The sequence below is a fragment of the Macaca thibetana genome, chromosome 16, assembly GCF_024542745.1.
Source record: "Macaca thibetana thibetana isolate TM-01 chromosome 16, ASM2454274v1, whole genome shotgun sequence".
Lineage (NCBI taxonomy): Eukaryota > Metazoa > Chordata > Mammalia > Primates > Cercopithecidae > Macaca > Macaca thibetana.
The window spans coordinates 72,579,004-72,592,778 of record NC_065593.1 but is presented as its reverse complement, the minus strand read 5'-3'; the positions used below and the strand labels follow the sequence as shown (position 1 = coordinate 72,592,778).

The 13,775-nt window shown below is 38.3% G+C and overlaps 1 protein-coding gene across 3 annotated transcripts in view; it reads right to left on the bottom strand.

Annotated features, from left to right (window-relative positions):
- The window catches only part of HELZ (helicase with zinc finger), a 176,288-nt gene that overhangs the window by 28,449 nt on the left and 134,064 nt on the right, over window positions 1–13,775 (bottom strand). For all 3 annotated transcript variants that reach the window (XM_050762384.1, XM_050762386.1, XM_050762385.1), the window contains 3 exons: window positions 8,875–9,445; window positions 8,257–8,491; window positions 6,881–7,397 (listed from right to left, as the gene is read on the bottom strand). In XM_050762384.1, coding sequence (XP_050618341.1) covers window positions 6,881–7,397; window positions 8,257–8,491; window positions 8,875–9,445 — 1,323 coding nt within the window. The remainder of the gene's footprint in view (window positions 1–6,880; window positions 7,398–8,256; window positions 8,492–8,874; window positions 9,446–13,775) is intronic.

Genomic DNA, 13,775 nt, shown 5'->3' with positions numbered 1-13,775 from the left:
GCTTTGATAATTTAAGCATGAATAGAGGCCTAATTTATTAATTTGCTGATCACTGTTAGATGGTTTATTAGATATCATACATTAATGATCTCTCTGAGAAGCTAGGTCAGAGAAGACAGCAATATTTCTACCTGGTTATACAACACAAGTCATAAGTTATCACCATCTATTTCTAAGGTGACAATACGCAATAATCAACCAAGATTATAATCTTCAAGATACATCTGAACAATACCTTCCTCTATAAAAGAGAACTTGGGGGAGTCACGATGATTAGACAACAGTATATTGAAACTAAAATTATCAACTAACTTCAAATCTAGAGTTGTTTGAAAGAAAAAATGAAAATGGCTCAAAGCGTCTTTGCTGAAAAACCAACACACAGAACAAGAAATAGTTCAAAGCAGACACATCATCGAAACATGTCATCTCTAAGATGATGTAAGTAAATGTCAATTTACTGAAAGCTGATCAAAATAAGTGACCTACTAGCATTCCATTTTTATCAGAAAGCCATTACAATATCACCACCACAACACAAAAATGAGCCATTTCACAAGCCAACTCTGAGACTTTTACAAAGACACTTTCAAAAAGGATTTTCTATTTATTCCTTATGAGCACTTTTAATCAAACTACTCCATAGTGAAGCATATCTTAAATGGCAAAAGCTTTCCTTTGCACCAGTATCATCACTGCTACATAATCATTTTGAGAATTTGTCCCTGAAGATAAAATGACTGAAAAGTATAATGGAAAAAAAAGGTCCCATTAATAACAAAAACAAAACAAAACAAACCATTCTAAGATTATTGGAAATACTCAAGATTTAAATGAAGATCCTACAGATTTTTGAAGAGGAACATTCAAAAAATAAGAAAGAGAGAGAAAGAAGAGAGAGGCCAGGCGCGGTGGCTCACACCTGTAATCCCAACACTCTGGGAGGCCGAGGCAGGCAGATCATGAGGTCAGGAGATCGAGACCATCCTGGTTAACATGGTGAAACCCCGTCTCTACTAAAAATACAAAAAAATTAGCCAGGCGTGGTGGTGGGCGCCTGTAGTCCCAGATACTCGGGAGGCTGAGGCAGGAGAATGGTGTGAACCCAGGAGGCGGAGCTTGCAGTGAGCCCAGATAGCAGCGCCACTACACTGCAGTCTGGGTGACAGAGCGAGACTCTGTCTCCAAAAACAACAACAACAACAACAAAAAGAAGACAGATAAAGGGAGGGAGGAAAGAAGGAAATAAATTAAATGAGAAGTTTAAAGTATTTGTAAAGATAAAATTTCCCTCAATTTAAGCTACAGGTTTAATGTCATTCAAATAAAAAGCCAAGAAAGGTGTGTAGAGGTGGGACAGAGGAGGAAGAAAGAGTTCATGAAGTTATTCTTAATTTTTTTTAGTAGAAAAACCACAGAATGACCCTCCTCCCCCATCCACCCCATGCCCCACATATAGCAACTGGAAGGGAAAAAGTAATAAGGGAAACTTTACACTACTGGGTTAGACCACCACAAAATCTCAAAAATTAAAACAGTAAAATTCTAGTACAGAAACTTATAGATGAAGAAATATACAAAGTCCAGAAATAGATCACAATATGTAATGAAGAAATGCATCTTACTCAGAGGTTAGATTATTAAATTATCATGCAAAGTGAAAAATCCCACACAGATAAAAATTACCTTTGAAAAACCCTTAATCATGCCAAAATTACTAAAAACTGAACTACTGGAAGCTCAGAGGTCAAGAATTAACCTCTGTTGTTTCTCTCTGCATTTCATTTTTCACTACCCCCACCCCTTGGAGCAAGTATGATACAGTGCTATTGCAAAGAATTCGGAAAGCGACATCTATTTAGTGAGAATGTAATAATTTCAAAAAGACAGGAAGACAACTGGCTAAACGTCTGGAGAAAATGTAAACCCTAATCCCAAGCTTACACTGGCATTTAAGATCAAATTGGAGCAATTTATTAATCTACTGGCAATCAGGGATGGTCTACTGCCTGGCTCAGGAGGAGATGGCATTTTGCCCTTTGTTGTCCTCCTCATCCCATCATACCTGTAAGGACCGGAAGTGGGAAAGGATGCAGGCAGTACTGCCAGACCACAGTGTCCAGCCTTAGCCAAGTAGCCAAGGACTATGGCTTTTGCTGCATTTGAGGTGGGGAAAGAAAACCCATGGAGTTAAGCCTTAATTATCTACACGAGAATAGTCTAAAAATTGAAAGTAGCAAAAAATGTTACAGAATGGGACCAAGATCCCAATCAGTGATGATATAGGTGGGCACAGCAATTGCAGGAACGGCAGAGATAAATTGTTTCAAGTTTCCCCAACAAATAATCTCCCTCCATTAATGGATCATACATTCACATCTATAAATGCTAGGAAAGGCTAAACGTTATAGTAGGTATCTTTGTATAGTGAAATTATAAATAATTTCTCTAACTTCTACATTTTCTGTGCTGGCCATGTATTTCATTTGTCACAAGAAAATCAAAATTACTATAAAGAGAAAAAACAAGTGAAACATAATGTAACCAACCATCTCCATTTAAGTGAACTGTTAACTAACATCCAGATATCATCCCACAAGATTAATCTACTAAGTTTTCTGGGAATAAAAGAATCCATAGTGGGAGGGAAAAGACTTTTTTCTCTGTTGTTAACGTTAAAGAAATTATTTTAAAAGGTTGGAAATAAACAGCAAGCACATCAATCATTCACTTTGTGAGATGATTCATGCAAAAGCATTTTGAACAAACCAAAGTTACCCTAATACACCGAAAATGTGAAAATCTGCAATGTGCTAAAAACAATTATCTTTGTCAAATAAATTTTTCAGTGTTGTAAGTGAATCACTCATTTGTGAATCTCATGCATCAAAATAAAACTAACCAAATATTTTTGCAAAAGTAAATTTCACTCTAAGAACCCACTGACAAGGAAAGGTGCTTATTCACACACATACACAGAGACAACAGAAATAGCAAACATTAAGCGCACCAAGGTACAAAACACTTAAATTCCAAAATTAAGGCCCATTTAAAAAGATCAATGACTAAAGTAGATTATTCAATATGAAGTATTATTTAGTAAAGTACAAAACTTCATAAAACCTATAAAAACTTTGGCACACAGTTCCCCCTCATATTATGAACTCGTTTGGCAGGTTAAATAAAAACATCATAAGTGATATCAGCGAGAACAGCAGAGTGAGGAACTCCAAAGTCCAGTCCTCCATAAAAACAGAAAAAAATTGGCAAAAGCTGTAATAATCCATTTTTTAGGAACCTAGAAACCTAAGTAGAAGCTTGCAGCAACCAGAAAAACAATCAAGAATTAAGCAAGAAGAAGAAATAAAAGGCATCCAGATTGGAAAGGAAGAATGAAACTATTTTTACTTGTAGATGACATTATCTTCCATATTAAAAAAACCTAAGATATCTACAAAAAAATCTATTACTTAATAGAGTTCAGCAAGATTGCAGACACACTATCAATATACCATCGTGTTTTTAAACACTAATAATGAACAATCCAAAAATGAAATTAAGAAAACAATTCCACTTATGATAGCATGAAAAAGAATAAAATGCTTAGGAATAAATTTAACAAAGGAAGTGCAAGACTTATACTTGGAAAATTATAAAATACTGTCAAAAGAAATTTTAAGAGACCTGAACAAACAGAAAGATGTCCCATGTTCAGGTACTCGAAGACTTAATATTGTTAAGGTGGCAATACTCCCCAAATTAATCTACAGATTTAAAGCAATTCTTTCTTTAAATGTCAGCTGGCTTTTTTTCTGCAGAAATTGGCAAGCTGATCCTAAACTTCCCATGAGAAAATTCAAGGAACCCAGAATAAACAAAACAATCTTCCAAAAGAACAAAATATAAGGACTCATACTTCCAATTCCAAAACTTACTACAATACTACAGTGTACAATACAGTGTGGTACTGGCAGAAAGACAGACACACAGATAAATGGAATACAATGGAGAATCCAGAAATAAACCCGGCATCTACAGTCAACTGATTTTTGACAATGTTGCCAAGACTATTCAATGCGGGAAAGAAGAGTCTTTTCAAAAACAATGCTGAGAAAACTGGCCACATGCAAAAGACTGAATTTGATAACCACCTCACACAATATACAAAAATTAACTCAAAATGGACCAAAGAACTAAGAACCAAGTGTAAGAGGTAAAACTATAAAACTATAAAAAGGAAATGTAAAAGTAAATCTTTGCGATCTTGGATTAGGCCAGGGTTTCTTGGATATGACACCAAAAGCATAAGCAGCCAAAGAAAAAACTGATAAATTGTAGTTTAGCATCAAAGGACACTATCAAGAAAGTGAAAAGACAACCCACAGAGTGAGAGAAATAATTGCAAATCATATATCAGATTAAGAGTCTGTACCAGAATATATATTTTAAAAACTCTTATATGAATAGACATTTCTCCCCCAAAAAGATACAAATGACCAAGAAGCACATGCAAAGATATCAACATCATCAGTAATTACGGAAATGCAAATCAAAACTACAACGAGGGCTGGGTGCGGTGGCTCATGCCTGCAATCCCAGCACTTTGGGAGGCTGAGGATGGATCACCCGAGGTCAGGAGTTTGAGACCAGCCTGGCCAATATCGTGAAACTCCGTCTCTACTAAAAATTTTAAAAAAATAAAATAAAAAAAAATTAGCTGGGTGTGGTGGTGGGTGCCAGTAGTCCCAGCTACTCAGGAGGCTGAAGCAAGAGAATTGCTTGAACCTAGAAGGCGGAGGTTGCAGTGAGCCAAGATCGCGCCACTGCGTTCAGTCTGGGTGAAAGAGTAAGACTCCGTGTCAAAAAACAAACAAACAAAAACACTACAATGAGATCCTACTACACACCCATTAGGATGGTTATAATTTTTTTACAAAGCGAGTATATAAATTGGAATCCTCATACATAGCTGTGGGAATATAAATGTACAGAGAACACAGTTTGCAGTTCCTCAAAAGGTTAAACATAGACTTACTACATCACCCAAGAACTCCACTCCTAGGTTACAGTGTGGATGCACTTCAAAAGCCAGATATAAAAGGCCACATAATGTATGATTCAATTTTTATGAAATGTCTCCATAGACACAGAAAGTAGACTGGGGATTACTAGACACTGAGAGTGGGGAAATCGGGGTGTAACTGCTTAACAGTTATGGGGTTTCTTTTATGGGTGATGAAATGTCCTAGAATTAGACAGTAGTGATGACTGTATAACATTGTGAATATACTAAAATCCACCAATTGTACAATCTAAAATGGCTAAAATGGTGTATTTTATGTGAATTTTATTATAAATAGCTAAAACACCACTTAACTGAAAATTACATTACTGCTCAGTTGTAAAACTACTGTTCATTATAATCTGAAAGACTGTCAGATGTGTACCAAATTTTTGTAAAGTATGGTTCCAAAATTCTAGATCCTGACAATACATATATGTAGATAGATACCAATTCATCTTTATTATGCTTCTAATTTACTTTAAGAGCCTAAAATCGCAGTAAGTTGTTTTAATGACAGCTATGCAGAATGAACCAATCAATGAATACTGGGACAATTTGAAGAGACTGCCTCTAAATCCCTACAAATAAGACATACAGTTTTCCCTATGAATCTTGACTTTTAATTAGCATCTATAGCAGACAACTTGTAAAATGTGAATCGATTATTTTTAATGGCCTTTAGATATCATTCTGAAACTGCCAAAATGAAGCTAATATCAAAAAAGTATTTTTCATATATAAAAATTAGAAATGTTTATCCCGATTTATGTCTCTGTCTGATATGACTACAACCAGCTTTATACATTCTTATCTTTAATCACGGCAAATTTAATGGGATCAGCTAGACATTTTTATAGCCTACACCACACGGTACTGCTTTGGAAGTTTTATAACCTGGAATTACTACGTTTTTCATAGCAATAAAAGTCCATGAAGATGCTCTTTAGAAATATCTAACTATTTTATTTTATTTTATTTTGAGACAGAGTCTCGTTCTGTTGCCCAGGCTGGCGTGCAGTGGCACATCTTGGCTCACTGCAAGCTCCGCCTCCCAGGTTCACGCCATTCTCCTGCCTCAGCCTCCCGAGTAGCTGGGACTACAGGCGCCTGCCACCACGCCCGGCTAATTTTTCCTATTTTTAGTAGAGACGGGGTTTCACTGTGTTAGCCAGGATGGTCTCGATCTCCTGACCTCGTGATCCACCCACCCCGGCCTCCCAAAGTGCTGGGATTACAGGCCTGAGCCACTGTGCCCAGCAGAAATATCTAAGTATTTTAAGATAAAATTCAGTTTACCTTAAAATGCTTAGTTTAGCAGAGTCAATTTTATGTTAAAAATCCGCAAATTCTGATATTTGGGAATCAGAGTACCTCAGTCTAACAAAGCACCAGGCTGAGTGGCAGGAGAAGGAGCACAGAACTTGGAGCTGGCACTGGCTGAAAAGCCAGCATCTTTGGAAAGCTCTCGTTAACAAATGTATAATTAACACATGTAACTTAAAGCAAAAAGATGAATCACTAAAAGCCATTTCCTCAGATTAAAAAAAGACAAAGCTCCTTGAATAGAGTCCTCAGATATTCAGTATTTTCTGTAAACAGTAATAAAAGACTTTTAAGGGGCTTCATGTTTCAACAGTAGTGTCCATTTTACAAAATCTGAAATACAATAGGATTAAAATAATTCCCAAGAAAGGATTATCTTTAATACACTATTACATTCAATAAGATCTGTGCCTTCCTATCGTCAATCAATAAATACTGATATTTTTCACACACAATCAACTAATAACAAAAGGAAAATAAGAAGACATTTACCTCTTCTAAGCTAGGGAGCGAAGAAGAAGATACTGTTCGAGATGACAATGGGTGAAATGGCTCTTGACCAATAGCATGTTGATGATTCTGTATTTGTACAAAAGGGTTCTGCGGTGGCCTGTGAGGCAATGGAGGTAGGCCATACGGAAAACCTGGCCCCATTAGGTGATTCTGTTGCAAGTTAGCAAAAGTCCATGCTCCATCAGGTGCCAGGTATTTCAAGGGAGGAGGGGCAAGGTGTTCAGATGGCAATGAGAAAGGTGAGCTGAATATCTGGGGTGGGAGGCGCTGCGGAAATGCTGGGTTGCTGGCTACTTCAATGTCTCTGCTGTTATCATTAAAGTTAGAAAAGTGGCTACTGTGGTCTGTACTGGATGGGGGAGATGGGACTGCTGGTGGGCTTCTAGTCTGTACTTGTCTATATTGCAAAAGTCTTGATTGAGGTGGTGGCATTTCAGCTAGTTCCCGTGTTTCACTTTGATCACGATGAGACAGTTCTCTGATTAAGTCTTGAAACCTACAAGAAAACAATAAAATATGAGGAGAAAACAAAAGGCTCCATCACATTAAGGAAAGCTTAGTCAACTATACATGTATTTTCAACGAACAAAATCATAGTACTAATAACTAGAACTGGCATTAATTCATCTCAGATATAAGCATTAGCACTCAATAGATGCTGAGATGAAGACATTAAATATGCTCAATTACCTGATTTCTTTCTGTTCCCACTGTATTAAAAACATATCCCCATAAAAAATATTTTTACCTTCAAAAAAAAAAAAAAAAAAAACAAAAACATATCCTTGTCTCTATATGTCTTTGACAACTGGAAGTTATAAAAGGTCACCATGATGGTGGACCTTGTTCAGAAGGGATTAGGAAACACGTCAGAGCATTCATGTGACACTGGCCATAAAAACCACCTTACAGTTAGGACCACTCACTCACATGTAGCTGGAATTATAGGAATGTAGAATTCTGTGCCACCAGAAAAATAATTAATTATATAATTTTTAGCTTTTAACCATGAATTTACTCCTGTCTTTATTCATTCTTTGCAAGTATTACTACTAAATAAAAAAACCTGCTCACAGCGATGGTGTTTCTCCTGCAGAAAAGACCACAAAGCAAGGGAACAAGTTAATTTCCAACCCAGAGTAGATCATCCATGCCTAAATTTGTACAAGAGTTACTTCTAAATGAGTTTTCTGTATTTTAGAGCCAATCAAGAGGACTGTGTAGCATGTGCTTAGAAGGCCAGCATCCAATTTCTCTGAGGCAATATTCCAGCTTGAAGCTAAAGGGACTACAGTCAAAAAAGAGAACAGTGAGGGGGTCGCATTCCAGAGGCTATTTTCAGTCGGCTGGAATACCTTGAGTATGTGGTCTCCACTTCATCTTCGGCACTGCTGGTGAGCTTCCAGTCTGCCCGCACTGGCGGCTGATGTAATCCCAGGGGCGGCTGAGGAAGATGCTGGAGGTGAGGATGGTGATGGTGTGGGTATGGAACGCTGCCCTGACTGAGAAAGGCATGATGTTCACTCCATTGCTGGAACCGTGCCTGCTGCTGTCTTAATGTTTCCAGAGCGACGCTCCCATGTATACGATCTGCAAAAATATTTGTGAAAACTTTTTTTATGAATTTGGGGTTTCAAGTTCATTATTTAAAGTTTTTACTAACATATTTTCTCCACAAAGACAAAGAAAGAGCTACAAATTTGGTTTTAGTAAGAAGTAAATGTTTTCTATATTTGCCAGAAATCAGTTATGGTGATGATGATGACTTACATAATGATGATCCTGACATCCACTGGATACTATCATACAGCATTTAGAACTAATTTCTGATTATCACACTAAACGGGGGGTTTTTGCTAGCATTATTTGAAGAAATGATTCAATCTTAACCCAAAATGATACTGTACATACAGTCCATGTCATTTTAAGTAACTAATCTCTGAATTTTCACATCTGGCGATAATAGAACTTACCTAAAGCCTCCCCTATAGGTAATCCTGGGGGGTTCTCATCAATGAAGCTATTCAGATGCGAAGGAAGAATGGGGCCAGGTTGTGTAATGGCTCTCAGAGGACTGTGGCCTTCTTGCAGCATGGGAGGGGGCTGCTGCTCCGAAATCACAGCCTCTGCAGGAGGAGACTGTGGCCGATGAGCAACTGCATTATTAAAAAAAGCATTGTTGGGTCCTGCCTGATATGCAGGAGAAAGCTGAGGAGGTGGCTGCTGAGGCTGCTGATTCAACTGACTTTGCTGCTGGACTACCTGATTTGGCTGAGGTGGCATCTGATTTGCTTGTTCAGGCAAATTATTCTGCTGCTGATTTAACAAGGTGTGCTGCTGTGGAATTGGAAAGGGTGGCCTTGGTAGCTGGGGAAGGGGATGAAAATGGCGATTAGGGATTGCATACTGTGCGTGGGGAGCAGGAAGGGGAAGATTTATGTGTCTTGGGTTGAGATTATCTTTGCGAGGAAATTTGGTACTGGGATAAACAACACTAGGACGTGATTCAGGACTTCTGTTCTGTGGATTTGATTCCAAATCAACCTAGAAAAAAATAAGAAGCCTTTTTTAACTGCAGAAGATTCGAATTCAGTTGCTCTCCACCTTTTCCCAACCCTAACACATCTAAAGGATATGATACATTGATATCTTCCAGCAGGAGAGCTGAGTGCTCAATTATTTACTTCCTCACAATTAAATAAAGGAAAATTTTTTTAAATTTAAAAAGATGACACAGAAAAAAACAGCATATTAAATGTGAGTCATAAGAAAACATACTGCCATTTTATTAGCATATCTACTTTAATTCCTTTCAGGGCATTATTTTTAATTTCACACTTTCTTCCTTAGAAAGATGGTCATTTATTTCATTCTGATATAAATCATTAAAATGTGTTTTCCTTCTGATTTTATGGTGGTTTTTTTTTTTTTTTTTTTTTTTCTTGGAGACAGAGTCTCATTCTGTCTCCCAGGCTGGAGTGCAGTGGCACCATCGTGGCTCACTGCAATCTCTGCCTCCTGGATTCAAGCAATTCTCCTGCCTCAGCCTCCCAAGTAGCTGGGATTACAGGCATGCGCCACTACACCCAACTAATTTTTGTATTTTTAGTAGAGATGGAGTTTCACCACGTTGGCCAGACCTGGTCTCAAGCTCCTGACCTCAGGTGATCTGCCTGCCTCGGCCTCCCAAAGTGCTAGGATTACAAGCGTGAGCCACTGCACCCAGACTGATTTTATTGTTTTTATACATCTATTTCCTTAAAAATATCTATGTTAATAAAAAGGTGCATCTCAATTTAAACAACTTTGAAATGAACAAACAAGTACTATACCGCTTTTGTATATAACTAGTTTGGTTGTCAATTTTTCCATTACATATTGACATTCTTTCTTTAACATTTATTGTGGCCAACCAATACACTGTGCCTGGTGTTGGAAATTAAATAGGCAATAATAAGACAGCCTACCCATCAAGAGCCTAGTGCAGGGGTCTATATACCATGCCCCCACTCCAATGCCATTTCCAGCTCACCAGATTTTGTAAATAAGGTTTTCTTGGAACACAGCTACATTCATTTATTTACATATTGTCTGTAGCTGCTTGTGCACTGTAACGATAGAGCACAGCAGCTGCAACAGAGACCATGTGGTCCCCAAGGCTAAGATTTACTGTCTGGCTTTTTACAGAAGAAGGTTGCTGACCCCTGGCCTACGTCCAGTAGAAGATAACAATATGTAAACATATCACTAGAAGTACTATAAGAGGATGCAACTGTAGTGCCTGAGAAAATTAAGGAAGGTTTCACAGAGGTCAAGACATTTGAGTTGAATCTTATAAAAAGAGGTGGAATATTCCGAGGAGGGAAGGACATTCCAGGTAAAGGTAACAGTTTATGCAAAGGCTGAAGAAAGGAAAAGTCTGGCAGATTTGGAGAGCATGGGAAGTTTTGTGTACGCAGAGCTGTAACTTCACTTGTTTATATATTAGTTTTCCCTTTTTAACATCAGAGGAAACTACAAGAGCCCAATCACACGAGACCCTGAATTACTCAATTCTGAGTAACTGTTTTTAATGCCATAAACTGTGGTAACTACAAAAGGTTTTTAAGCTGGGGAGTGTTGTCATCCTTCTGAAATGTAAGTTTGATCATAAGTGATGATAATGTGAAAAATAAAATATAAGATGGAAAGCGACGATTTTCTTTTTCCAGCTCTCTCAAAACACTCCATGCATTGCTTGGAGTGTAAATAAATTTGGCACGTCAATCTCCTTATAAGTTTCACTGATGAGCTAGTGACTGAGGATTGCACAGCGCTTGCCTCACCCAAGGCTCTTAAATTAGACACAGAACTGACCACTACCAAAAAACAGAACAAGTAGCTTGTTTTTGAACTGCAGTTGGGGTACATTTGGTGACCAACCTGTTGCAACAAATGCTCGCGATGCAAATTGTGTGCCAATTGCATCCTCATCTGTAATCACCTAGCTCAAATGGATTGCCATTAAATTTGGCCAATTTTAGGCTCTTAAAATTACTTAGTATATACAAATTATCTAGAAAAAGAAGTGAGAAGCATGACAATTCTATCTCGGTCTTCCCAAGTATGCAATGCCTGTTCTTCAGATGTCTCAGAACCTCATTAAGGTTCTTCATAAACAAACATTTTCCTCCATAAATCTCCATCCTTTCAACGACTAAAATTATATTCACCTGGGATATACTTTTTTTCCAGAAGATATTGTTGATATGCATACTCTGGTCACATGAGGGAGGTCATAATCAGATGTTAAGGTTGTTTATGAATAAGCTGCTATCTTAATTGTCTCTATCACTTCTGACCTTGACATAGAAAGGAAGCTAGGTCTGTGTCTCAGGACTGTGCTACTCTATAATACTACAATCGGCTCCCTAAGCAAGGTAGAGGACGGTAAGGGCTGAATAAGCCTGCATCTGCTACTATCAGAATCAGATTCTCCTCTATCATTTTCCTCTTAATACTGAGGAGGCACTGAGTCGAAAGAGCCAGGACTAGTTCTTTTATTTTTCCTGGGCCCCAAGACAAAGCATCAGGGTGGGAGAGAAAATGAAACATGTTTTCAGGTTGCCTAGTTCTCTAACAGAGAGAATTCTAACAGAAATTTTAAAACGAGGACATGAGAGACACTTAGCTATCTTGGCTTCAGTTGTTCTGAGAGCATCTAAGACTCGTGTGATTGGTTTCGTCCCAAAGTTGCCTCTGACTGACTATATGTGCTGCTGGTGCAGGTGCACCAGCTTGACATGCCACTCATTCCCTCTCTGCACCACTTCCCAAACACATACCACTTCTGCTTTCACTGCAGCCCCCGCTTATCTATCAGGAGGTTCCCTTGGCTGCCTCATTTGTACTGCAGCCCCTCCAGAAGGTACTGAATCCTTCCAGATATAGAAGCTGTGAGTAAAGAGATGCTTATGTGATATAAGTAAATGAATAAAGAGAATAGCTGCTTAAATAAAACTAGGCTGAGGTTGGAGATACAGATTTGGAAGTCGGTATCATGAAGTGGATACTTAAAATTATGGTTCGGACTGGTTTAGAAACCATAGAATGCAAGACAGATGGGATAAGGACAGAACTCTGGGAAATCCCAACTTAAGGACTAGGGACAGATGTTGCGGGAGGCTGAGCAGGAACTTTTTAAAAAAGAGGTCATGTTAGAGAGACAGTGAAAAGTAAAAATGTGTCAAAGAAAACAAAAGAAACAAGATGGTCAAAGACAGAAGTAGAAAATAGTGCCTAATACCAAGAAAAGCCAAGTAAGAATACATTTGAAGTATGTTCGTAAGAGCACAATAGTTTCAGTGAAATGTAGACTTTGTGGGTTAAAGAGCAAATAACAGGTGAGGAAGAAAGGAGAAATGAGGTAGTAGCTATAAAGGAGATGAAGGTTAAAGAAATTATCTTTTTAAAAAAAGTCTATCAAGTAATTTGCTTACTTTAGGCTAAAAGAGATCTAAATATGCTATAGGCTAACAGGGAAGAACCAACAACTAGAAAGAATGGAAAGATAAATGAGGAGAAGGGACAAGGTCTATGTGGTACCTGAAGAGGAGAGATTAATCTTTTTTTTTTTTTTTTTTTTTTTTTTTTTTGAGAAAGAGTCTCACTCTGTCGCTCAGGCTGGCACGATCTCAGCTCACTGCAAGCTCCGCCTCCCGGGTTCACGCCATTCTCCTGCCTCAGCCTCCTGAGTGGCTGGGACTACAGGCGCCCGCCACCACGCCCAACTAATTTTTTTGTATTTTAGTAGAGACGGGGTTTCACCTTGTTAGCCAGGGTAGTCTTGATCTCCTGACCTAGTGATCCACCCATCTTGGCCTCCCAAAGTGTTGGGATTACAGGCGTGAGCCACCACGCCCAGCAGAGGAAAGATTAATCTTAACAGGAACTCTTCTTCTGAGACTGGTGATCAGGAAGTAAGGGTGCTCAGGGCTATGGTAAAAGTGCTAAATTTAAGGTTACAAATTAACAAGAGAAAATCCTGATGAGGTAAGTCTAAGACAAGCCATCCAATAAGGTAACAGAATGTGGAAGGTAATCAGGCTTGAGAAGAGTCACTGAGACAACTGGGCAAAGGAAGTGAGATATGTGTGAAAGAAATGAAGGAGAGCCCTGAGGGTTCCATTCAGATTAGAAAACAAGAACTTCCAGTGGCGCTAATTCAGCCAGTGACTTGATTTTCTCTAAGTAGTTTATAAGCACAGAAGCAGAGAAAATAGATGAATGGACAGATAAAGAATTAAGGGCTTAGTGGGTATGATGAGAGAATAAGGTGAGGGACCTGAGGAAGTCTTCCTGTCTCCAAGGAAGAAGTTTTCCTTCTTCACGATAA